The sequence below is a fragment of the Molothrus aeneus genome, chromosome 10 (genome assembly GCF_037042795.1).
Source record: "Molothrus aeneus isolate 106 chromosome 10, BPBGC_Maene_1.0, whole genome shotgun sequence".
NCBI classification, from domain to species: domain Eukaryota; kingdom Metazoa; phylum Chordata; class Aves; order Passeriformes; family Icteridae; genus Molothrus; species Molothrus aeneus.
Window position 1 is genome coordinate 6,660,768 of NC_089655.1, and position 26,919 is coordinate 6,687,686.

Below are 26,919 nucleotides of genomic sequence, written 5' to 3' on the forward strand. Positions count from 1 at the left end.
CATCTTTCCTAGGGAAGGGTTGTTCATGGGTGTAAGCCACCCCAAGTTCATGTGCAACCCCATTCTGACCCACTGCCTTAGGGCCAGTTGCACCGGAGGGGACAGGGGAGGAGACAAATGATCAGCCTGGGGGAGGAAGGAGACACACAAGTGTTTTGGCACTGGCTTGCTCAGCTACATTTTATCACACGGAAAAACCAGACAACAAGAAGTTCCCCTCAGTTCGCTGAGGCAGCCTGGCAAGGGCTGGGGGGCTCCAGCCTGTGCTTGTGGGCCCCAGGCCTGGCCCTGTACAACACTGGAGATCACTGAGATGGAGGCGTGCAGGGCTGGGTCTGAGGAAATAACACTGGATGCCATTCAGTGGAAATGGCACAGCCTGTGCCTGGGGTCTGGAGTCCTATGGAATCGCAGCAGAGCAGGAGGGGCTGGAGCAATCCCCAGGTCTTGGTGGTGAGTGATGGGATGGCACAGCAGCACTGAGCCCCTCTCCCTGGAGCAGTGCAGTGAGGAGCTGGAATCCTGGCCATGGCCAAGTGGTGAAACATCCGATGGGCAAGGGAGCCTTTCTGTGCTGTGAGTAACATGCCAGGTAGGCACGTGGGGCTGCAGGCCTGGTGCTGGGCTGGGCTGGGCCACAAAGCTAGATGCTGTGGGATGTGGTGATTTCTCAGGTAATTTTAAGGAATTCCTAGAGCTGGAGCTCCTCTGGGGTTTGCACTAGTGAATTTGTGGCTGTTGCAAGGTTTGAATCCTGAGCTGGAGGTTTGGTTGTCTCAGAAAGCTGACTGGAGGGTGCTGCTGGAGGGACCTGGCTTGGGGTGTCCCCATTAAATCGGTTCAATGCAGCAGACTGGAGGCTGCAAGTCTTCCTGGCCCAGCTCTGAAGCTGGGCAGTGACTGGGAACCACGGGCTAATATGAACTTCCCACAGGTGGCCAAGGCAGCACAACCCTGCTGGCTGTTGACACATGCTAATGTGGTGCCACTGATCTGGGCCTGAGTGAAGAATGCCTTCTTTCCCCTTCACTGCTGTGGCTCCCACCACTTTGGTCCTGGGTGCTGGCTCTGGGCTGGCTGGCCCAAGGCTGTGGCATCAGTAGGGACAGCCCTGGAATCCACCTCAGCTGTGTTCAGCCTCAAACTGCACACACCATGTTGTCCAAAGAGCAGTTCTGTAGCTTCCCTTCACAGCTTCCAAGCATCCTGCTTTCTCCCCACGTTCCTGCTGGCCTGGCTGTGCTCCTTCTGTCCATGCCCATGGCCCCTGTGTGGCTCTGTTGGCAGCTGCTCTCCATCCCCTCTCTGAGCACAACCGTGGCACAGCCAGGGCATAAATCAGCACAGGCTACAATGCCTGGAAGATAATCCTTTGCCATGTTACAGAAAGGTGCTAAATAATTCAATCCCTAATGGATGCTGGCCACAGCTTGGGCCCAGCTTGTGGCTGAGAGGCTCTCAGCCACGTGTGGAACTGTTGAACAAGGGGTGGCTGCTGTGGGTCTGTCCCCCACGCTGCTCTCAGTGCTGTGCCCAGGGCTTCATGCATTGCTCAGTGCCACAGCTGGAAGGAGTGATGGGCTGGCTCTGCTGGCCACAAGACTTGCATATATACATGGAGGTGAGCCTGTACAGGGAGGCTGTGGGGGTGGGTTACAAGCATGCAGGCAGCAGTTGCTGGGCCTCCCAGAGCATGTAGGACAGCAGCTCCCAGCTAAGGTCGCTCACCTGCTGTGGGGCTGCTGGTGGTTCATGAGGTGTGCGAGACGCTGCTGGCACAGCCACCCCTGCTGTGGCCTCAGCAGCAGAGCGTAGCAAAGACCACAAGTGCACGATCAACCAGGAAAGGACATGATGCAGGGGTTCTGCAGTGATCCTGCAGAAGGAGGGAGGCTGTGGTAGAGGGGGCTGAGCCCTGGGACAGTGTCCAGATGTGCTTCGAGGTTGTCAGGCAGGCAGAGACATGGGTTAGGGCTGGCAAGGCTGGGCTGTTGCTGGAGAAGAGCTGAGTGTGGAGCACTGCAGAGCATTTGACTGGAAGCAGATTGAAGGTCTGCCTGTGGGCAGTGCAGCTTCACAGCAGGACTAGGGTAGTGGAGTTCCTGAGGCTCATCCCAGCCAGTTGTCAATGAGCTCTGAGCTAGTTGAGACTGCTGCTTGACTGCAGTTCTGCCCCTGTGAGATGCTGGGTTCAGAGCACTCCAGACTTGGAAGGTAGCAATGAGCTGTTAATGCTTAAACCGGGTGATATCAATTGCTCATGTTTGTGGCCACTGCCCTTCCCAAGCAGCCTGAGCCAGCCCAAGCCAGCACATGTGGCTCACTTGGCCAGCACCTGGTGGCCTTCGGGCAGTGTCCGTTGAGCTCGTGCTCTTTGGGGCTTTACAGAACACTTGGAAAAGGATTATTTACAGTTTAAAGCGCTGATCTCCAGGAAAGGACCAGTGCTTCCGGAGGGCCTAGGAATGAGAGTCTGTTTGTTCATGGGTCTGTGTGCCTTGTCCTGTGCACCAGGTCCCCCACAATGTCCCACAGCTGCCACCTCCTCCCAGCTGGCAGCCTCTGTCTTCTGTCTCTCTGAGGCACTCCAGATGCTTGGGGATGCCGGTGGTCACTGGCGGTTTCTGCTGCCCAGTTTTCTCCTCTGACTGTCATCTGACTTGTGCACCCGGAAACATTCCTTCAGGTTCTGGGCTCGGATTTTGGGGTTCAGGATCTCCTCCCCCATAGAACTGGGGAACCAGCCCCTCTCCTGGTCATGAAGGCGTTCCCCAAATATCCAGCCTGAGTATAGACAGACACAGGCATAAGTGGGGAAGGACTGGCCCTTGCTCCTGCACTAGGACAGCTGTGCTGGAAAGAGCCATTGGAGCTGGCAGAGCTTTCTGGAAGCTACTCAGAGGCCTGTGCTGGAGCAGACCCAGGTTGTCCATCCAGCAAGGAGGCCATCTCACCTGAGCAGCATCATGTGAGGACAGCTGGCTCAAAGGATGCCAGCAGAAAGCAGGCACTGCTGCCACCAGTGCCCTCAGCTGTCCCTGGAGCTACAGGAGTGGTCACCAGCAGACATCCAATGTGACTGAGACCGCCAGCTACAAGAGTACCCCAGAAAGCAGGACCACGTGGCTGTGAAGCATCACGAACGTAACAATAGCACTGGCTTATATCTGAAGTGGCTGTGCTAGCTCTACCATGGCCCACAACTGGTGCTGGGAGGCTGTGCCAGTGTTGTCACAACTGAGTCAACCTGGATTGGCTATTAGGAGACTTCCTTTTCTGCAGTAACTTCCTTTTCTGGCTGTGATGCTGATGCCAGAGCCTCTCCCTGGCTGGAGGGAGAGACTCTCAACTACCTGCCTGCAGCAAAGGCCATCCTTCCACAGTGACTCCCAGCCCATCCCCATCCCATCCCGTCCCCATACCATCATCTGTCTTGTCCAGGATGTTGAGGACATCAGCCAGTTCTAAGGAGAGCTCATCAGGCTGCTGGGCCACGTACGGGTGGACACACTGGATCTGTGGGCAGTCTGCCAAGAAACAGGGCAAGAGTGAGGTATGGACTAGGATAGAGCCCCTTGAAGAACAGCACAGATTGGGTGGCTGTAGCCCCATAAGCTCTGCACGTGGTCCCTCTGATCTGGTAATGGCCTCTGGGGAAGCCAGGGAGTGCCCCAGCCAAAGGTAGTGGGGAAGCAACTCTTGGGAAGGGAGTCGGGTTCACGTCACCACCACCATGCTAGCCATGGGCAGCCTGGAAGGGAGGGAAAGTGCAGCCCAGCCCAGGTTGGAGGGGTTGAAGTCAGGCCCAGAGACAAGCAGGTATTGGTGGTGGAAAAGGAGGGGAGCCCAGGGTTAGGGTTAGGGAGAGGGTTCAGCTTTGGCATAGGTCCCAGATATGTGGCTGCACTGAGATCAGGCAGAATAAGGTGTCCTGGGGTAGGGGTGAAGAGCTCCCATCTCTCATGCTGTGTCTCTTACCAACAAGTCTGGATGTAAATGAAACAAATTTGGTTCTCCGGTTTGGGGCTAGTGAAATCATCCAGCGCTTCATTTCACTCCTGGATAGGGGAGACAAACCAAAGCTGTGAACATGCAAGAGTTGTAAGGGCCCTAGTTCTTCTGCCCAGTCAGTTCTGGACTTCATATTCCTCCTCCCAGCCTTTTCCTCCTGCCCCTCCAGGGTCCTGGGTGCAGTGGTGATGCTGAGCCCCACTGCTGCACACCCTGGCTGGGATGTCACACGTGACACAGTGCTCTGGGCTCTGCTGCACAGCCCTGGCTGTCCCCCACAGGCAGCACGGTCCCTCTCTAGGGAGGGTCCCTCTGCTGGCTTTGTTGTCAAGTGCCAGCAGTAAGGTGAGGGGCCTGGCACTCTCTGAGAAGTAGCAAGCAAAGGCAGTTCCTGGCTGGGCTGCTCAACAGGAGCAGTTTTTCTGGGAGATTGAAGCAGTTACAGGAACCATTTATTCCCGCAACTGCTGTGTAGGAACATTTAAAGGGCAGAGCTGATTAATTCCCTTGCAGAAGAGCACTGCAGCACACCAAGGCTACCACTTGCTTGGCAACAAGACCCATGTGAACAGCACACTGCAAAACCTGGACCTGCATCTGGGAGAGTGAAGATCTCACAAGTGCTGGAGAAGACCCAGGCTTGGCTTCCCTCAGCCCCATGAGGAAATGGGGCAGTTCACCTTCACAGGCTCCAGCTCCTGCCTGGAGGACCAGCTGTGCTTCCATCTGCCAGAGAACCAGAGTTTTCTACCTTCTCAGGTAGTTTTAAAGCCCGAGCTTGACACACATGAAAAGCCATGGGAGTGTCTTCAGGAAGGAGAGGGGCCTAAAAGGGGTATGTAAAGGACAAGTGCTGACAGGTTGATCTGTAGGGCCGGGAATACTTTATACTTCAGATATGAAGAACAATGCCAAGGACCAGTGGAAACACATGCAGGTCACATCACATGAGGACATGTGGGACAAGGGTCTTGAGCACAGAGGAGCTATAGCCTCCTATATATATATAGAGGTTATATATATAGCTATATATAGAGGAGCTATATATGCAGAGGTCAAACCTAGAGTCTTGTCATGCTGGCCCTGCACACAGGTCCTTACAGGGCTCCATGGATCTGCCCACAGTGCCCAGCTCCTCTCAGCCTGCAAGGAGCCCACCCACACTCCAGTTCTATCAGTGCAACCAGTTGTGTCCAAATAAAGTGTCAGCTCCTGGCAGAGCCCACCCAGGGCATGAGCTGCAAGTTGCTACTGAGCAGCATTGTTGCAAGAGCTGCAAGAGCTGTAGAAGACATGCAGAAGTCTCTGTTTGGCTCCCACTTATCTCTTCCAATTGTTTAGTTTTCCAGTCTGTGCCCAGTACTACCTCCATCATTCCTGCATCTCTGAAACAGCAGCCCTCAGCAGTTGGTATGTCACATTTCAGTGCTCAAGACTGGTTGGCGAGCCATGTTCTGGATCACATACCTGCTATGGCCACCTAGAAGATGGGACAGGATGCAGAGCATGGACCTGAGACTGCCTCCCCTGAGCTGAGCAAATCCTGGCCTGGTTTATCATTTGCTGCACAGCCAAGCCTCACAGACGTCACACGTGCGCTTGCCCTGCATAGTGTGAGTGACATCTCTATTTTCAGTGCAGCAGAGCTGCAGCCATATATCTGGGAAGAAGTGCAGCTGCTCACTGTGCTGGGGGCTCATCATCCTGATGCTGATGCTGTAGTGGTGGTGAGGGGCAGTCAGGGTGCAACCCTGTGGCTGGTGTTCATTTAGGAATATGGATGATGAACATGAGCCTGCTGACAGCAGACAACATCAACCTGGGGATGTGCATTGTCTCTAAGAGCTGTTTAGCTGGTGGCTACAAAATGTGGGCCTGGTAATGCTTGGGTCAGTGAGAAAGCCATGCCCTGTGCTCCAAAACAACTGGGTCAGTGCCAGCACAGCTGAATCATTTGCCCAGCCTGAGCTTGTTGGAGCCTGAAGTGAAAAATCAGTGAGCCAGAAAATCTGTATCCAGGGAGACAAGGAGGCCCTGAGCTGCAGAAGGGCTGCACAAGATTGGCACTGGCTGTGGAGACACAGAGGAAGTAGCCTTTTCTCCCATCTTCACCCACAAACAGGAGACCTTTTGCTCCACAGGGCTGGTCAGGCATGGCCATGATTCTTGTGAATCAGTGGAGCCTCTGGAGTGTGTGAGTGTATATCCTGCTTGGTTTTACTTTCTGAATATGCTGCAGTCTGTAAATCAGCTGGGACCTGGTGCCTGGGCTGATTTCTGACCACTCTGTCCCAGAACAGGGACTGCCTGTCTGTCCACCACCCCAGAGGCCTCAAATACACCGTACAGGAGAGAAACCTGCCTAGGTGACCAGTAGCCTTGGCGCTTTCAGTAGCCTCAGGGGAGTTATGCTGGGCAGAGAGGTTGATAGGGCCAGCTCAGCTGCAGCAGTGGGATCCCCCTCTGCCCATCCCTGGAAAGCCTGGACAGCTGGTCCCCATGAAGGCTGGATGTAGGGAGAGAGCACTGCTCTATGATAGCAGGGTGACTGGTACTCACTGGGATGATGCCTTCAGCATGTAGCTGGCCTCCCGGTCATCTGCGTTCTCTAGCAGCCTCAAGATGAAGACATTGGCCAAACTCTGCCCCTGATCTTCTAACTCCTCTACCCGAAGAAGCCCTCGGGGAGCAGAGTCAAACACTTGGTACTTGTCCCTGGGAGAGGTTAGAGAGATTAGGAAAAATTGTGGTTATTGCAGGAGACTTTGAGTTCAGCCACCCAGGACTGTACTGAGGACACAGACCAAGAGCTGCTGCATGGAAGGAGGAGAAAAGTTGTCCTGCTGTGGGATGGGATGAGTGTGTGGCTATAAAAACCCACTGCAAAGCAAGGAACCCTCTCTGTACTCTGCCCTAGGCAGCCCTCATGGCCTGGAACAAGTTGCTTGCTCTGTCTGAGCTCCCCACGTCCAAAACACAGATGGCGCTCCCTCAAAGGGGATTGTGAGGCTTAATTCATTCCTGTTTATGAAGTGCCTCTGTGTTTTCTGGATACAAGTTGCCACAGAAGCAAAACATTTCCCAGCGTACAGACACTGCGGCGACACGTTCATTAGGAACAGTGGACGGGCAAGATGCTCCCTACCAGTGGGTCTAATTCATGCCACAAAGGGCGTGCTGTTCTCTGCTGCTGTGTTTCACCAGTGTCTGCTTGCACAAGACACAGTCCTCAGCACGACAACATCCTCCTCAGGCAGGTTACACCATGTCAAATATAAGCACTGGCCTCGGGTCAAAATTGATACCCCTCCCTGCTACTCTAACTTTCTAATCGGCTTAGAGTTTTAACTGACTAAATCTGAGCTGTTCTTCAGGAAGCGATGAGTCAAAAATCACTTCTTGACAGGAAGACAGATCTCCAGGGTCAGCTCACCAGCCAGTGTAACTCACTGCCACGCTGCAGAAACTGCTGGATGCATAGTCACCCTGCTGACAGATCTGCCCTGGGATCTGTTTAACTCCTGTTGGCCATGAATTTTCAGCTGGAGAGAGCTGTGCCACCCATGAAGAGTCAGCTGTGCTCAAAGGTAAGGTGACTACTGGATGGAGGTGTACATGTCAGGCCAAGGGATGTGCCTGTGCCTGAGGGACAGGATGGGGTCACAGCATCACAGGTTGGATAAACCTGGGGTGATAGAACTAATGAAGGATCCTGTGTACCACCTGAATTTTGCACTCACCCTGGAATTTGCCGGCAAATCACCAGCAGATCATTGAAAAGGAACAGATAGATTTCTCTGAAGAGTTTCTTGGTGCGAAGTGTTCGTGATGTCTTTGGACCATTCATTTGCTGCAGCTCCCCCTGCTTCAGCAGCCAGCGGGAGTGAGAGATGATGGGTACAGACTAGAAGGGAGGAAAAGATGGCAAAGTTTAGGAAAGCAGCCAAACGCCATGGATTCAAGTAGTTATGATGCTGAAAGCACCAAGAGATGCAAAAGGAAGGGTGGTGAACTCCCATCACCACAACTTGCACTGCAGAGGCTGGAGCAGAGCTGCAAGGAGAGGGCAATGTGCTCTGCCATCCACACAGCCCAACACAGCATGACAGAAGTTGGATAGGGGTACAGCAGGAGCCCGAGGATAGACAGATATTTAAGGATGGCAATGCTAGAGTGCCAAGTACTGGAATGAAACAACAGCCTATGCCCTGATCTCTCTCTGAGAGATCCTGTCACCTGGGCTGAACTTTCCTAAACAGTAAGACTGACTTTTAAAACCACAGATTTGGCCTTTTGGCTACAAAAAACCAAGGTTAAACAGGTTTCCTCGGGTTGGGTCTATCCCTGTCAGGAGGAGATACTGTTTACACATCTACCACAGCATTTCTGCTGGAGTTTCAACACGTATTGTGCTAATCCAAGAAGCCCAGAACAAAGCACATCTTGCACTAGAAGAATACTGCACTTCTAAATGACTGAAATATTGAAAAATACCTGTATAACTGTCACTCTTTCTACCTTCACTCCCAGTGCTCATCATATGCATGGTAGTACAATCTATCTTTTCAACTCCTTGCACTCTTCTCCCCAGAAGAGTCCTACCCATGCCAGGTCCCAAGGCAGATCTGCTCCAGAGATGAACCAGCTCCTCCCTGTCATTATGGCCTCAGCAGGTGAAGACAACTGTGTAGCTTCCCTAACCTACTACTGTCCTGTGGAGTGTGGTGTAGCCCTGACACACTGGTAAAGTGCTCTATAAAAACCAAATTTTTTTGTTTTGGTTGTTCACGTACATAAAAAGATTGCTTGGAAGCTAAATATGATCCTTACAGTTTGTGAAGCAGATAGACCTGAGAAGCTTCTCGATAGCATTTAAGAGAAGAACTGACAACTTTATACTCAGCACTGGAATTTAATGGTATACATCTGAGATATATATATTAGTGTGTATATCTATATAACTATATAGTTATATATACCATCTGGTATATATAACTGAGATCTGATCAGATACCCCTAAATATTGATGTAGTAATTCCCTCAGTGGAGCTGAAACAGATTAGCAGCAGGTATTTAGAGTCTGTACACAATGCATAAGTACAGAAAAGAATCAAAATAGTGGGGCAGTCTTTGTCTGGGTATTTTTCAGTTTTAAAGTATTTTGCTTTGTAGCTTCCATCTATCTTTAACATATTTTGTATGTAAAATAACAGCTGAAAGCTGACCTGCATTTTGAAGGGAGGTAAGAGGGAAGAGCCAGACCTGAGTGCTGGAGCAGGAGCACAGTGCACAGGAGGGTGATGCCAACGTGTCCCACCTGTGTATGTGCACATCACACTGGCCTTGGTGCTGCCCCAGCCTCTGCAGCAGGCGTGCGCTGAGCACACACAGAGGTGCTGTGCCTGCAGCAGCCCCTTTGGAGGGGACCCTTTGGAGGCTGTCTGCAAAGTGCAGACAGTGAACCAAAAGTGTCCAGCCTGTGCTTATACCTTGATCTTGAATTCTAGTTTCTTCTGGATGCTGATCATCTGCTCTGTTCGGCTCATCTTCCGGACACCTTCATTACATGCTTTCACAACCTGGAAAAGAGAGCACAAAGGTTTGGCCTTAAGCAGGTAAGTGATGATGGACAGCATGAAAAGGCCTGACCACAATCAGGTAAGTGCCCTGCTGTAACAGAAATCGACAAAGCCAAGTTCTTTTATCAGCACTATGGGTGCATGAAAAGAGAAGGGGAAAAAAACCCCAAAAGCAACCAAAAAGCTCCCAAACATCCAAAAGGTGTTACAGGTGGAAACTGACTGTCAGAGGACATATTAGGTGGCTACATTCAGTTACTGAACCAGACAGTATAAAACAGTGCTTCTGGTTGCACAGCAAAATGAACAGCTTGTTTTCCAGAATCTGACACATCATATATCTCATTTTCCCTGTTCCCAACACTTGGAATGAGGTACATTTGCAGTATCATCTTCAAGGAGAGAATGAAGCCAAACATCTTTTTTTCAAAAATGCAGATGCTGTAGTTCTGCCAAGCAGCACTAGATGCCAGGGCTTTGAAATGTCCTAGGGAAAGAGACATTCATCATACAGAGCCCAGCTGTGTTCTGAGTACAAACTTTTAACTGAAAAACCACAACCAACGTGCAAGCACTATGCTGTTACAGGGACCTTAACCTAGATGCCACTGCCTGTTTCATAAGGAGCAACTCTCTTGAGAACTGGCTAGGTAGAAAAATTATATTGGAGAACAAGCTCCACTTTGTGCTCTGTTTCTGCTACTCAAAATCTAACAGAATATCAGTAACTGAAACTGTGATCATCTCTTGCCTCTCAAATAGAAAGAGAGAAAACAAATGTACAGAAAAAGTAAGCATCAGATAGTGTCTGTTGTGATGCCTGTACCTAGCTGGATATTAGGTATCAGCTTAAACACTTACAGATAAGTGTTTAACTGTGCAAAAGACTTAGTAAATTGATCATGTGAGTCACTGATGACTGAATACAAACCCAGCATTTTTCCATCAGCGGCTATAGTCATCTGCATGCTACAGGAACAGTCTTCCTCAGGCTACTGACTAATGGAAAAATAATTGGCTACCAGATGTGTCAAGAGGGATTCTGCAAATACTAACTCAATGCAGAACATCCTTAATTCATAAAGTCCCTGTCTTTATCCCTAGTGATCTCCAAGCATACACTTCCTATACTGGTTCATGGCAAATCCAAGAGCCTGTTCTGTTCTAGTGCTTCAGTCAGAGACTGCAGGCCCATCCTCAGGCTGATGTTCTAACACAGTTTTCAACTTCAAATACTTATGCTGAACTGCAAAAGTCAGGAGATGTTCCAAGCTTCTGATGGAGAAGGGTTGAAACATTGTCCCAGCCCATGTAGCTGCCATCTATGTCTAGACCATTCAGATATGGCATTATCCTGTCAAACCATATCAGGAACAGCCCAGATGGGAAACATCCCACTGCCTTCATGGGGTTTTGTACACATCAGTAACTAGCACAACTGAACACCACACCTACCTACCAGCTTCAGGGAAGAGGGCTAAAAGCTGGCTTGTGTACTTCATTAGGAAGCTGTGATTCTAGGTCAGAAGAAAAAGTGTGCTGTGTTGGAGGAGCCTGACACAGTTGTACTGTGCACACACTCTCAGTCAGATCCATCACCTTCAGGTGTCTGAAAACCCTTTTGTGTTCTTGGACTCTAAAGGAAAACATTCTCTGCCCTTTCCTATGGCAGACACATACATCTAGTGTTAGCAAGGGATTCGCTGTCACTGACATCTAAGTGCAAGTAGACTAGTCCATCCTTCAGACTTTAGGGAAAAAACCTCTTGAAACACAGTGACAGAATTCAAAGAAACCGCTCCCGGAGAGAATGTAGTCTGCAGGGGATTTTTTCAGGGGTGTGTGTGTGTGTGAAATGAGCATGGTGGTTTAATCTTAATGGCCCTCCATCAACTAATTCAAACTTACTGTTTCCAGTTCTTTATGCGCATCCAGGGCAGTGGATTCCCTGTCAGATTTCTCTTCCACTTTCTTCAAAATATTCTGCAGGGGAGGAAAGGCTGTGTTAATGCTGATCCCAATGTGAGAGCACAGAAAGGTAAAGTTTGCTAGCCTACAAATTACTTCTGGCCATCAGCCTAATTACAGCAAGGGTGACACAGTACAGTGACTCTCACCTTTTAGTTCCCCCTTCTCGTTAAAACCTCTTCCCATCTGACCTTATATCTAAGAGAAATATAACAGGTAGATTTTTATTTTATAAGAATAAATTAATAAATAACTAGAACTAACACTAACAGACAGCATTATCGGTAATCCCACTGGGATAAGACCATTTGGGACTGAGCTGTTTCCTCATCCCTAGAAGCATATTCTCCAGCAGTGTTTAGATAAGGTGGCAAAGCACTGGCTGACTGGTCCAAGCCATCATGGTGTAGCATCCCTGTGTCATCCAGCTGCTCTGCATGTGTGTGTCACCATCCTAACCATCAGGCAGCTGGATTAATGGACTGATGCTACCCCTTCTGGCAGCTTGACAAAGCTCCTCCTCAACTCTTTCACTCAGTAAAAGCTATCTGGTGAATTCAACACTAATTTGGGGATGGACTCTGAGGGACTGAATTCCTTTTTCCATAGTTGTGGGGAATTTCTGACTCTGTGGAAAGGCTTCATCCAGTTCTAGGGTCGATTGTGGCTGTATCTAAGCCCCATTCACAGCTGCTGGAAAGGAAAATTCCAGGAGTGATCCAGAAGTCCTTTGTGAGAGAGAGAAGAGCAAAACTCTACCTGCACCAGCAGCTTGAGTCGAGTGATTCTTTGAAATGGCAGAATCAGGAAGGAAGAAAAGGACAAGCCTTTGCACTTGGGATCCAGCTCCAGCTGTGAGATCACTTCCCGAAAGGCTGGCTTGTCCTGGCTGAGAGGAGAGATAGAGAAGCTGAGAACTTTGAGTGCTACCCTGCCTGGGACTCTGGCATATGGCTGGTGACCCAAAAGCAGCTTGGTCCCAGAGACAGCATCTGCCTGGTCTCTCCCAACAGGAGAGAAGAAGGAAGGAGGGGACTGAATGCCTTTGGGTGTATTTTAGTTTAAATCTAAAACTATAAATAGTGTTGGGGGAGGGAAAAAATAGACTTCTAATGTACAAGCCACGGCAGTGCTCACATGTGTTCATATCTAGCTCAGCAGCATACACTGCGTGTGTAGGTGTATGTGAATGGGGTATGTGTCCAAGTAAGTGAGTCAGAGGCATAATTATATATTTTTACACAGTTGGAACTCTGTGATAAGGTGAAATTCACACAGTCATAAGGACAAGACAAGCCACAAAGTAGCTCAAGCTTGAATATTCCTGGCTGCTTAGCTAGAGGATGGAAATCATTCTCTGGCCTGAGAAGGGCAGGGGCCCTGCCTGGGCCTTCCCTGATGATGTTTGCAGGAGATGAGGGCACAGTTGGGCCACAGACACAGCTGTGCAGAGCAGAGTGGTCCTGGCTGCCACAGGCAGACAAAGCTTCTTGGCAGCCATGGACTGAGTGAACCTGAGCAAGGCTTGTGCTGCTGGAGTCCTAGCTAGTCTTGGAAACAGCATGGATGCAAAGAAGTTGCTAACTGTGCAAAACCTGTCTGCACTGGGTGTTCCTTACAACATGTGAAAGAAGCCATTGGCAGTGTTCCCCCTTGCTGCAGCAGGTACCTGTCTGTCAGGGTGACTCACTGCAGAATGGAACTGCATGTGTCTGAGGAACAGTCAAATGGGGGAAACTGTGACACACCTCAGGCTTTGAGTTCAGCCAAGTGTTGCAAAATTCCTGTGCTAGCTGGGAGCCTGGGGAAGGGAGTCAGTTCTTTTCAACATGCTTTATGTATTCCTGCAGACAAAAATGCTGCCCTCTGAATTCACATTTAGGAATATCTCATCTCCCACAGGTCCCTTTCAAGCTCAAGTAACCCAGCCTATTGCTGCTTTATTTCTAAGTGTTTAGATTATGGCTGTAGGGAAATTCTTTCTGCAGCTGTATTGCTCACCTCTGACTGAAGGAAACCCTGTGGTATCCTCTTTTTGGAGAGAACAGCAGGCCAAGCTCAATAAAGGCCCCTTAAAATATTTTTTTCCTCAAAAGTTAGCAGAGAAATGAAAGGACTAAACATAGTTACACTTGCCTGAACCAGCTGATGCTACAGGAGAAAATACATGCAGCATGTGCAATGGGCTGTCCTGAAAGAATCCAGGACATTGTAACTAGAGAAAAATTGATTCTCCTCCTCTCAAAGACAAGCTTGTAGGGCACTCGTTGTTTTGAGCTTGTATCAGAGAATTCCTACTGGACCAAAAGACCTGCTACACTTGAAAAATACTACAAAAATATGTTGAATTATATCCTCAGCCCTAGATCTGTGTGTGTAACAGTAGAATGTGAAGAAAATAGCTTTTTAAATTTTTTTTTTTCTTCTTTTAAGAAAGTCCTGTTGTTCTATCCTGAAAAAGGATAGTTATGAAATTGAGAAGAGTCAAATGCCTTGCTGAGAAGGTTGGGAAAAGCAGTGGCTGTTGTTCTCATCAGAGATCTATATTATATTTTTGGCCTTCCATCTCTTACCTCTACTTGCAGGTTAAAAATATGTGCATTACACAAGCATGTACATGGCCCTGCATGCACCATAAATATTTCCTGCAGTTGACAAATGCTGGCTTTGAGTTTACTTGCCATGTTACCTACATCAACCAATCCTTACTATAAAGCCTTTAATTGTGTTTTCTTTTCACAGATGCAGTGAGAAATCATGAAGTGGAAAACCCCATTTCTGTGCTATCTAGCCCTTTCTCATAAATACCAAAATTCCAGCTAAGTCTGTAGCCTGTACAATTTTGCAAAATAGCGAAGCAACAAGCGCTAGAACTCACAGAAGCTGCTTGTAGGTTCTCTCCTGGTAGGTCTGGTTGGAGACATAGGTGATGTACACAGAGAAGTGATTAACTGTGTGCTGGTAGACAATATCACACACGTCCGAGATCACAATGTTCTCTTCCACTCGCTGCTCGAGGTCCAACAGGAAGCTAAATGACAAAGTCAGCACCCATATTAATTGTGACCTATCTGTCCCAGGCAATTCCCAGGAGAAGTCAGCTCCTCCATCCCTCCACAACTGCAGTTACCTAAAGCTGCTGCTTTCAGTGCCACTCAGCAGCCAACTTACCGCTCGCTGACAGCCATGACATCCAGCACATTGGAGAACAGGATGTGTGCCTCAGACTGGTGTAAGATCTTTTTCAGACGCTCATTCTCCATGAAGTGAGACACCAGCAGATTCAGACTCTTGTAATATGATGCTTCTGAAGTAACCAGCTCAAACATGGCCTGAGGGAGAATCCCAAAGAAGGAAGTCAGCAGGTATCTTCTACTTCTACAGAGAGATACACTGGGCATTAATGAGAACATCTGTGCTGCACAGCCATGGACCTTGCACCCACCCTGCAGGCCCAGGCTGCAGGGAGAGGTAAGCCTACAATGCATTTGCCACATGTTACAGGAGACAGTGAGTTAGTCAGGGAAGTCTTCGTTCCACAACCATCAGCCCTGACCTTGAGGAAATACAGCTGTTACTGTCCAAGTGAGACTCCCTGGTCAGCCCTGGCCATACACTTTTCTGCCCCAATTCACAACAGAACAGTAGTGCCTAACTACTACCAGAAATCATAAATAATCTCTAAATTTCAGCCTTTGCTTATCCTGTTAGAAGAGAAAACCCTGGAGCAAAGCCTGGTTTCCTCAGGCCAAGGATGTGGTCTGTGGAAGCAGAAAGGCAAATTGATGGTTTCATTCAGAGATAAAAATCAGTTTAATGATATGTAGATATAAAGTCTTCTACCTACTGCAAGTGCTGCAGGGACATTCCACTATTACCACTCAGAGATCCCTTACTCTCTGGGGGAGTATATCTTGTCTCTGTTCAGAGGTAGATACAAAAGGTGTTTATTTACACAACTACTGAATCCATTAGTTGAAGTAAGATTAACTCAAGATTCTCACAGAGGTTCAACACAACGTTGTTAGATCCTTCAGGCATCTCTTGCTGAAGGGGTACCTTGGGTTCCTTGTCCTGGGGCCCATGGCCCATGCTGCCATTACTAAGAGAGGCAGTTGGTAGCTCAGTGAAAGTTTTGCTCCCTGGAATCTAAAGCTGCTTCAATGCTCCCCTTGTTCCCACAGCTCCTCTGTTGCACCCTGCTGAGGGGGGAGCTGGCCAGGCAGAGCAAGTGTCAGAACTCAGGGACTGGTTCCCAGTGGCTGCTGGGGCACAGCTGAAGTTGAGGAGGTCATATGGAGCCACAGGTACATGCAGTGATTTTTGTGATGTGTACATAGAGAAATATACTCTAAATTAGATGGGGGTCTGTCTTGTGGCTTGGTTGTTGTCTGTTTTTTTCTCTTTAAATAAATTATTTGGAATTTTCCACTGATCAGTTTTTGGCCTTTTCCTGGAAATATCACTGTGCATCACATAAGAACTCGAGGTAGAGACTTGGGTTGTGTACCTGACACTGTGCTGCACTCCAAGATCTGGGTGAATGGGTTCAGCAAGGAGGGACTGTTACTCAATCCAGAGATGCTAAAACAGCAGTTAGTTGAAGTGACCTTTCAGCCCTTTGCAGGGCTGGCAGCCTAGGAAATGTTACCAGTGGCCACTTAAGTCGAACAAGTGGTTTCCTGCACCACAGGAGGAGATTGTGCCTGCACAGCCCCCAGTAGGGAGACAGAGCAAAGGGTGTCTATAAAGATGAACTTAGTGACCATGGAACAGACAGTGTTTAAGAAATAAGAGGACACTGGATTTTTTTTCAAGGCCAGATTCCTATTGAGAAAAGTGGAGGAGTATCAGCTCAGCTTCTCCCAGAAGCTTTACCCAGGCACTGGGTGAACCTGTGAGAGAACCTCTCTCTTTCTGCATGACTGGCTTAGTTCTAAATGTAACTTTTACAGCTTTACCTGTACCTTTTTATTGATAAATGAGAGAGGTGGAAATAGGAGAAGATATACAGGATGTGTTAGGATAGCCTGTCCCTTCCAGGTATCCTGGAGATTGACACCTCCAATCATTTTGCACTGCAGCTTTCCAGAGACTCCAAGTCAGGATTTTTTTCTGCCAAGTCTGACTGTAGAATCTGTGTTTGCTGTTTGGAGGGTGCCACACCTGCAAGGGCAGGTCCAGAATGCAGGCTATACTAAAGAAATAATGAAATCCACAGTGAAAATATCTGTCTTGTTTGTTCCAATGGGGACAATAAAAAAAAAATCACTTTCCATGACACTTTTCAAGCATCCACTCCTCTTCCAGTCAAGTTTCTTGTTTTGATGCTTGAAAACCTTTTTTAATCTTGCATTGATAAGCTGCTCAGTAATTTTCCATCATTGCCACTAAGGAACACCAGATTTCTCTTCCTGTTGTAGTCTCTTTCACTTTGAAGATTACTTCAAATAACCAACTTTTTCTCTGACTGTTTAAGCCCTCCTCTGTCACAGCTATGGTGGTGTTCCCTTCCTCAGCTATGAAGCAGGGTGTTCAACTTTCTTTCCATTTGTGTACCAGTATTTCTCCCTGTGATCAAAATAATGCTTTTGCTCCACCTTTCCTGGCTGAAGATGTGCAAGTTTTTCTAGTCCCTGTGTTTACTAGAGCTTTGAAGATAAAATGGGTCAGAAATACAGTTTTGTCCTTAAGATATTTACTCCAGATTTTCTGCTGTCCTGTACTTCAGGAAAACTTCTCCAATTCTCCTCTATGAAGCTGAACATTTTACATTTACTCAATTAAGCCCTCATGTACAGTTCACTCTCACAGTTCACAGCCAACATGAATAGAGTTCCAGAACTGCAGGAGCAACTAGTGCTTGCTTACAGCAAGGCTGAATTCAACATAATCTCTTCAATACCTTCAGTGACTTCTCTAGCCCTTGTTGTTTTCTGACCTTGATTCTCCTCACAAAGCAACTTCTCCACTCTATCTGTTCAATGTTCAGTCAATTTCACAGCTTTCTGGCTTGGAGCAATTTTATAATCTCTTAGTATTAGTGTGATAATCCCAGGACAAGCAGGAAGAAAATTTCAGGACAAGCAGGAAGAAAATTTCAGAAAATTTCCTTCTCCACTAATAGTGGAGAAGGCACAGCACTTCTTTATGACAGCACTGTCCCATTCTCCAACTGCTTTATTTCTCTGGTTATTTTAACAGAAAGAAGAAAATTGAGCACACTTAATATTGGGGCTTAGCAGCACCAAGATTTTTTTCCCAAAAACACATACAGGTAACAAATGTAACTTAACAGAAATGACAAGTTTTGAAATCTATAATGCACACTTTAAAGCAAAATATTTCTCCATATAAATTCTTCATTTTGAAGCAAAAATAAAAATAAAAGCCTGTAATTCTTCAGATGCCAGATTGTGTTTGTCATGCTGGCACTTGGAAGTACCGTGTTTTGCCAGGTAAACAGAACAAATCCAAATAACCAGTGCAGAAGAAGAACATGGAGAAAAAAACAAATAATTTCATTCACCTTCAGCCCTAACCCTGATACACTAACAGCCTGTGCTTGCTAGCCCAAACTACTGTATATAAACAGCAGTCTGCTCCACTAAGGGTGTGAATAACACAGCCCTTGGGGTGCACAAGATGAACTTTCCTGTGTGACAGTCAAGTTCCAGTCCTAGCCAGGACTGGCACTGTGTGCACAAGGTGCTCATCAGTGTGGATTATGGAAGTCTAACTGAACTTAGGAGGGACTGCTTGCAGCCTGAGATGTTCTTCTGCACTTTGGGTACAGTCCTATGAGCCAGGGCTAAGCAGATACACTGCCACAGCCATCCCACCATCTCATCAGAGGCAATCCTGGTGCAGGAGTACAGCTGGACTTGTGGGATAGAGCCTTGGACCACAATGCAAACCACACATTAACAGGGTTTGCCCTCTCCACTGCTGGCTATAAATGCAGTGCTATGCAGTGACAAAGAACACTCACACTCCCCATGATACCCAAAATAGCAACCAGTTGTAAATTGTGGTGCAACTGATGTTGTCATCACTTGTGACAGCTACCCCCACCTACTCCTTTCAGTACAGTCCTGTCAGTCACAGCACATGGCTCTAAAATAGTGATGGCACTGCACTGCATAGCTAAATGCAAATATACCTGTCATTATTTTTTACTGTTTGCAATAGACTCCAAGTAACAACAATTAAATATAAGGATGTTTATCAATCTCTATCTCTTCTATTTCTACTATGTCAGATATTCAAAGCCTTACAGTTAATGGTTGAATTCTTCTAAGATTTCTGGTGGAAAGTTATGTGTCCTGATAGTTAATTTGGAAAAGGATTAATGTGCACTGGAACCAATGGCTCTTTTGTAAAAACCTCCTAAATATCCCTCTTCTTTGTAAATTGCTCCTAACACTGAATCAGAAAAGGGAAAAGAAGTTCCTTTTGCTACAGAAACATCCAGCAGCAGTAGCATACAGAACAATGTCTGCAGTTTCACAACAAACAGTGAGTGGCACATTAACCAGTGCAACTCAGAAAGTACTCAACGGGGCAAGGCTTGTCTGTGACTGCTGTGAAGCTTTTAGTTTTTAAATCTTGATCATTTGGCCTAATTCAATCTCCATTTTTTAAGCAGCAACACAGTTAAGAAATATTCTTAATATTCCTTCATTACCTCCTGCAGCTTGATCTCATCTGGTTGGAGGATGCTGAGGACACCACTGTTCTGGACCTCAGGAAGATCCTGCCATAAGTTGAACCTGGAGTTGGAATTTCTCAGCAAATTAATTTGTGCTGGGGCTTTGTTTTCAGTTGTACTTGTGGGTTCTGCTTCAGATGGGGTTTCCTCACTGGGTGAAGTCTCCTCAGGGTCTGTCTGTGAATCTTGCAATCGCCTGGTTTCAATCTCCTCACGCGTAGATTTATCTCGGTATTCCTGGTACAAGAGCCCTAGGAAGGAACACAGCAGGTCTGAGAGGCTACAACTGAATGAGATTGTAGAAAACTATTGTGGGAAAGGACAATTGCTGTGCTTTGGTTCACCTCAGCAGAGGCGAGAGATGTCCCTTCCATGCAGAGTGAAAAGCCTGTTATGGTATTCCTACTTCAGCCAGAAGTGGAAGCTATAAATGGGAGGCCATTTCTAAATCTAAAATGTTAAAAATCTGCTCTCACAAAACATTTAGTAACACAGTCAGATGAATCCTTCATCACTCAGAAGACATAAAAGAACCGACTTGTCAGGCTTTTAAAAGTCTTTTAAACCTTGATTTTCTCTGTTATATTACTATGTTACAAGTTATATAGGTTGATGTCTATGTTTAAGTCTGTGTCTGGAAAAGTCATACTGCACAGTTTGAAATGACTTTAAAAGGAGCAATTTGATGGCCACAAAAATCCTTAATGAGGAAACACTGAGCTGCTGTTACTGGCATTGGACAGGTGAAGCTTTGGGACAACTAGCTACAGTTACTAAAACTAGCTACAGGTTTGTTTTGGTATGGACTTCATGGTTAGCCTTGGACATGTTGGTTAATATCCTGCTGTTTTCCTTCTTAGTTTCTATGATGCTTGAAGATGCAAAATGAATATCTAAAAGGTACCTATTTGCTATAGCACTAAGGAACAGGCTCTGAGTTCACACTGTGGGGCAGCATATCAATGACACCAGGTGTCTTCCAAGTTTCAATTACTAACTTTGGGAGAAGATGAAATTGCACTGGATTTGGCTCCACTTCGATATCAACTGACAGGATGGAAAAGGTAGGAATCCTGAAGTTCACTGCCAATCTTTAGAACATCCTTTGTCTCTCTGAGGGCTTTCAAACTGTCCCATTTTTCTTTCTGAACCATCTGTAGGACCCAGAATTTTAATTGCTTGAATATAAATTGTAATTTAGAAGACATGTAAAGGCGGGAGAGCATGAGCACACTGAGTCACTTTCCTCCCTTAATGAAATTGAAGGAGCACAATTTATATTATCTCCCTTGGTTTATACTTGAATAGCAGTGTAACATGAATGAATAAAGAGAAAAGCCTTTGATGTTAAAAAAACCATGCTAAATAATTTATTTTGTCTGAATCATTAGGGGTTAAAATTTATCTGGTTACATGTATTCATGATATTTGATCTGACATTCTGTGTGTAATAAGGTGAGAGACAATGGGATTAAAAATTTGTCTAAGGCGGGCAGAAATGGAGATGTTGCTGTCTATTAAATCTCTGGACCAGTTTCAATGAGGCTCTGTACCAGTCAGTGCTAAAACTATATAGGAAATATGCTGGGGAAAGGTCCAGGAATAAGCACAGGATTACTGCAGTCTGCGAGTGTGTCCTGTTATCTGTTCTTCCTGGAAAGATGTTCAACACCAGATTAAAATAGCAGTAAGGGTAGCTGTGCCTAGGAAACCATAGAGTCTTCTGTTAGCTTCCTACACAGTACTGAGCAGAGGAGACTTCCCCTGAAGTTTTGCATGCTGCTGCCACTTATGTAATTTCTCTCTGCGTCAGCTAGGTTTATCTGGCTTTCCTAAGCATTTCAGGCTGTTTTTCACCATCAGGGAGGGTGCTGAGGCTGTGGCAGGGTGGAAGTGCTCCTTCAGATGTAGCAGAGAGCCTGCTAAATTGGAGCTGCTTTTGGTGGCACTGATCTGTATGGCCAGCCTTTGCTAGAGGGCTCTGGGGTCTTTTTGCCCCATAGAGAGCAGGACAAGCTGGGAAGCAACATCCTGCAGCAGCGTGGGCAGTGCTTGACTCAAGGGAAAACACGCTGGGAAACTGAAGCGTAATCTGTTTTACTCAAATTGGAGATAATTATACTTGCAGTGTTTGACTGCAGGTGTACAGCCATGTTGTGCTGCTGGCTCTGCCCTGCAAGTCAGAGGATGCTTTTTGTAAGGGGGATTTATGGTCCCTTGTGCAAATCTGAAGAGCAGCCCTTTTTAAAAGATCCCATAGACTATTTGTCTCTTGCCTTTAAGGAAATAAGACCTAGATAATGACAGTTGGTTTTGTTTCCAGGTTCTCTCACTGACCAGGTAAGAGGTATGGAGCTGTCAGTGGCAGGCAAAGCAAATACAGGCATGGAAAGATCTGAATGATGGAAAGCATCCAGCATCAGAATTCAATTGGAAATGACAGCAAGAGAGACTGGTTGAAGCTCTACCAACTCTAAGAGAGCAATATGAGGAGAGAGCAGAAAGGTGGTACAGAAGAAAGACAAAAGACAGGTAAATGTGTAGGCAGAAAGGTAGGAAGAAATAAGGAGGGTGTGCTAGCATGGATAAAAGATATCCCTGCTGTCTTGGTACTAAGGGTCTACCCATATGTTGGTAAAGAGGTTACAATGGGTAGAAAAATTATGTAGATAAGAGAGAGGGAGAGAAGCTATGCCAAGGCCTTGTCCAGATGGAACAGGAGATGATCACAGCACAGGAGGGGTAACAGATGCAAGGTCAAGGAACAAGGTTTTGACATGTTGAAAGGAGACTACAATACATGTAGGAACTTACAGAATGTGTATAAAAAAAGCTGAGATCAATAGCTGAATGTGACTCATGATATAATTATTTAGTAAATGTTTACATTTAGTAAGGGAGCAAGTACAAAATGTCAGAGACCTGCATAAGCACCCTTCATTGCTTAATGTCCCAGCTGTCCCTACTGTGACCTGGCTAACGGTTAACCCTGTGGTCAGAGCATGAGTTTGGTATTATCTCTTGACTTAAGTGTTTAAGACTGATCTTCATAAGGCATGTTTACATAATTTTTATAGACATTTAACAGACATTTCCCTTTTTGTTTATTCAATTTAATTTTGCTGTCACAGTCTCCCTTCCCAGCTCTCTTAAAACCTGGGAGGGGAATTGAAAAACTAGTTACTAATTGTGGAAATCCTTGCCTTAGAGAGTTAGCAGCGCTCTTAAAGTAAACGTTATTGCATTGAAAGCTATGTAAAACCCCAGGAGGCCCAGAGAGGTTTTCTCTGAAATTCTCTGCTCCAGTTTCAGGCAAAGAGACCACTAATGTCTCAGGAGGGAGGGAAGGAATGAGTGAGCTCCAGCCATTTGATGTAACATCTCTGGTGGGGATAAACATAACACCTTAGATTATTAAAACCCAGTCTCCTCCATAAAGGTGCAACAGACTTGCAGTTACACTGATGTGTGCAGAGTTTTGCACAGCTTCCCTCTGATACACAGCACATAAAAATATATATGAAAATAGCAACTGGGTTGCTCTGAACTCCTGCTGGTTTTAGTATTTTTATCTCACCTCTGAGGTGCACAGTCCCAGTAAACTGACAGTGTTTTGACACAGCTCCCTTGGCAGGTTAGTATCTACACAGCCAAAACCAGGTAACAGATCTGGCAACACTCACACAAATTGTTCACCACTTTCCTCCAGGAGGCCCCAAACTCAGCTGGTTTGTCTGACAGATGCTGGCAGGCTGCTGGTTTCACACCAGCCTCCTTCTCCAGCATTGTGCCAGAGGCATCAGGTGTACCAAGAATCAGCCTTGCATGCCACAGCTTGACACCAAACAGCAGAGACAGCCTAAGAAGCCTTCTCATTTTTGCCAGGGAGGTTTGCGTTGCTGCTTGTGAGTTATATGTTCGATTTTCCCATGCTAAGTGCTGCATTCCTGCCCTCTAGATTCAAGTATGTTGATTCTATTTCCTGAAACTGAGCAGGAGTGTTTAAAAACAAAGCTTCTATATTCTCACCATAAAACCTGCCTCAGGATGGGATTTAGCTTTGCTGTTGATGAAATTCCTCTGAGGAATGTCACAATTCTGATGTGAGAAAGCAAGAAACAAACTGCGGAGGTTCTCTCCCCATCCCACAAAAGATAAATATAAAAAAGAAAATACCATAAGAGCAAATGCTTAACAGTCCTCTCCTCCATAGTCACCCAAATAACCTCAACTTTGCCTTTTTAGAGACCACAAAGGATAAAATAACTTATTGTGTTGAAAGTGCTATGCCGGTGGCTGTTACACTGAATAGATGCAGAACCTGGTGCATGCAACTAATGTCCAACGGGATGGGTGAAAATAATACTTTAGTCTTATGCCTTTTGGAGTATGCAAAATCATATTTTAGTAGAAAGTTTGGGGTAGCCTTAATGATTAATTGTTTTGTAATGACAAGAATAATCATAATTTATGAACAACGTTAGGCCGTTCTGCAATAGCATTAATCCACTGCCGGGAAACGTGCAAACCTGATGCCCCCAAAGACCGCAAAAAGCCACGGTAAGGACGGTGAGAGGGTTCCCAGCAAGGACAGGGAGTTAGGGACCTGCAGCACAAGCCCTTACCCCGCCCTCAACTCCCCCCATCTGTGCGCCGCTTGTCTTTAGCTCTGGGTTTGGGGATTCAGGGGGCCGGCAGGTGCAGTCCGGCCGGGCTGAGGGCACCTCTAGGGGCTGCTGTGCCGCCGTCGGTGCGGGGAGCGGGAGAAGCGGCGAAGTTGTGCGAGGCCGCAGCGGCGGCCGGACATCCCGCGGTGAGCACGGCTCCTTACCGATGTGCTCGATGAGGTTCCTCCAGGAGTCGGCCGTCATGGGGTGAGCGGGCGGTGCCGCACCCGTGCCGGCGGCAGGGGTCTCCTCAGTGGCGGCGGGGGGGGCCCTGCGGAGAGGCGGAGGTGCCCTCAGAACAGTGGCGGGACAGCGGCGGGAGAGCGGCCCCTACGCACGCCCGCCCTCAGCACCCCCCTCACCTGGTGAGCTGTCCCGGCGAGCCGTCCTGGTCGAAGGCGCAGGCGGCGCTGAGGGCCGCGGCCAGTAGCTCCATGGCCGGTGGCGGCAGGCGGCTGCCCAGCAGCTCCGGCGGCAGCGGCGGCGGCGGTGCGGGGCTGGGGGAGCCCGGGCGGTTGCCACGGTAACGGGGGTAGGAAGGCAGCAGCCTGCACGGGAGGGAGAGGGGACTTGCAGCCGCCCCCGGGGCGCCCCCGCAGCCCGCCCCCCCTCTGAGCCCCTAAGCCTCCTCAGAGCCTTTCTGGTCTGCTGAGAGTCTCTCCTCAGACACCCACTTCTCCCAAAGCGTCCCCATGGCTCTCCCCTAAAATCTCTAGACAGCCTCCTCAAATCCCCTCAGACCTTCCGTCAGGCATCCCCAAGGGCTGTCCATCAAAATCTTCTCAGAGCCTCCCCTCAGATTCTCCTCAAAGCCTCTCCACAGATTTTCCCCACAGAGACCCCCTCCAGATCCCCTCAGACTTTCCCGCGGTCTTCCACCAGCCTCTCAGAGCCCCCCTAGCCCCTTGCAGCCTCTCTCCTCATTCCCAGATTTCCTCCGAGGCTCCACGGAGTTCTGCCAAATGCCGGCGGAGCTCCCTCAGCCTTCCGCAAATCCCTCCCGAAACCCCTCGAAGCCCGGCAGTTCTCAGCCCCTGTTCCTCGGAGATCTCAAAGCTCCCGCCTGACCCCTGAGTTCCCCCAGAGCTTCTCAGAGCCCCCTCTGCAGACCCTCTCAACGCCACCAAAATATTTTCCGAGCTTCCGCAGACCCCTCAGGTGTCGTGTCGTTCCCTTCCTCCCCAAGCTCCCCTCTCAGAGCTCCCCACCCCGGTCCCGGTACTCCTGCCCGCGGAGACCTCCTCAGCCCCGGGTTCCCCTCGAGCGCAGGTCCCTCCTCCGCCGGGAGGCTGGCTCCCTCCTCCCCAAGGGCCCCGCCAAAAGGCAGCAATCCCTGCCCCAGAGGGCCCCCACCCTCACAGGCTCCACTACCTCCATCCCCCTCAGCTCCTGCAGAGGGGCTTCTTCCCTCGATGCAGGGAAGCCCTTTCCTCCGTTCGCTCCCTCCCTCCCCAGCAAGGCACCCTCCCCCAGCGAGCACCCACACACCCCGTCCCACTTCATGCCACAGCCCCTCTCTTCCATGCACGGCCACCCCACACCGGGAGGGGGTCCTGCCCCGGCACTGACCTCCCGTCCCTCAGCCCCGGGGCGTAGCGCTGCCCCCCATCCCCTGCACCTCTCTGCTTATGTGTGGATGGCGCCGGCTTTGAGGGAGGAAAGGGGGTGGCAGAGGGGGGTTCTCCTGAATTGCTTCCAGATCTGGTGCATATGGTGCATTTCTTCTCCAGGAGTGAAACCCTGAGATGGAGGAATGTAACTGGGAAACTCAGCCTAATCCCTCCTGCCGGGAAGCGCACTCTTGATTACCCCACAGGATTGGCTGCTATTCGCCTCTCCTTCTCCGGCAGGGCTTCGCACCCGCTCGGTCATTTCCCTCATCTCCCATTCCTTAGCGTCGCTACTTCCATAAGGATATATTTCCTCGTTTAGGAAGTAAGTATCTCAGTACTCAGTAATCTATATCTGTCTTCGTTCAGGTAATTGTTTTTCTGCCTCAGGGATAAATTCTCTTGAGCTCCAGAGTATGGTTACATCCTTGCATCAGTCCAAGTGGTTGTGGACAGGCTGGGTGCAGCTCTTCACCACATGTTAGTAACCCTCAGCAAAAAAAAAAAAAGTCATCTGCACCACGTTGCAACTGAAGAGTTAACAGAGGAAAAATGCTCTGCTATTCCTTGTGCTTGCTCTCTCCCTGTTGCATAAATTACCATGATTTTTTTCTGTATGTGATAAAGTAATTTATGCAACAACATAGAATCCTTGTGTTAGTCTGTATGTGTAAAATGGCTTCCTTTTTCTCATTTTTATATTGGTTTTGCTAAATGGTATGTCAGTATAGCTTTTAATCAGCATGTGACAATACGTCCAGAGAAACTCCTTCAGCTTATGTGAACTAGATCTAGATCTGGCACACAGGAGAGCTCAGTTGTTAAGTCATGAAGAAGCAGAATGGGAAAGGAAAACAGCTGGAAATGTCATTGAGGGCTCAGAGAGGGCTGCGAGTGTGGTCTTTGTGCAGTCCCTGACCAGGAGGTCAGAAGAATCAAGCAACTGAAAGGAAATACCAGGGTGAGGGTGAGAGTTGGAGCCTGTGCTGTACTTACAGAGGAGGATGAGAGCCTGAGAGCTGTGGCTGAGATTGTCACTGGATAGATGGTCAGTATGCATTATCAGCCATTAAACACTGGGCATTACAGGGTTGGGGCAGCCAGGTGAGTGTCGGGGTGGCCAAAACCTTGTGGAAGGGATAAAGCAGCAGCAACTATCTGAAGCTCATTTTTTGGTGGCTTGCTGCCAGGGCAAGAATATTGTCAAGGGTTTTAGAGAGTGGGTAGGCTTTTAAAAAACTTATTTCTTAGAAAAAGGGAGCCTCTTCATTACCCTGAAATCTGGAAAATCAGATATGCTGTTTACTGTTTTCTCAAGGGAAGGACAAGAGCAGTGAGGAGTTCTCTCTAGTATGCAAAGTGAAATCAGTGTA

At 47.9% G+C, this 26,919-nt stretch overlaps 2 protein-coding genes across 4 annotated transcripts in view; one reads left to right on the forward strand and one right to left on the reverse strand.

Annotated features, from left to right (window-relative positions):
* Positions 1-153: 153 nt before the first annotated feature.
* On the reverse strand, positions 154-25,721 carry NGEF (neuronal guanine nucleotide exchange factor). Of its 2 annotated transcripts, none has more exons than XM_066556657.1 (14): positions 25,506-25,721; positions 24,299-24,484; positions 24,101-24,207; positions 19,246-19,520; positions 14,730-14,890; positions 14,437-14,589; positions 12,318-12,447; positions 11,499-11,573; positions 9,501-9,590; positions 7,752-7,915; positions 6,571-6,726; positions 3,979-4,058; positions 3,423-3,527; positions 154-2,784 (listed from the first exon to the last, which is right to left on the reverse strand). In XM_066556657.1, exons 2-14 carry the CDS (start codon positions 24,370-24,372, stop codon positions 2,612-2,614), a joined length of 1,743 nt encoding a protein of 580 aa, XP_066412754.1. In that variant the 5' UTR covers positions 24,373-24,484; positions 25,506-25,721; the 3' UTR covers positions 154-2,611. The 2 variants fall into 2 exon arrangements, with proteins under 2 accessions (XP_066412754.1, XP_066412753.1); XM_066556656.1 differs by lacking the exon at positions 25,506-25,721 and adding an exon at positions 25,308-25,357.
* The window catches only part of NEU2 (neuraminidase 2), a 37,399-nt gene continuing 34,513 nt past the window's right edge, over positions 24,034-26,919 (forward strand). For both annotated transcript variants that reach the window (XM_066556662.1, XM_066556660.1), the window contains exons 1-2: positions 24,034-24,143; positions 25,667-25,871. The gene's annotated coding sequence lies outside the window, so the exon portion shown is untranslated. The remainder of the gene's footprint in view (positions 24,144-25,666; positions 25,872-26,919) is intronic.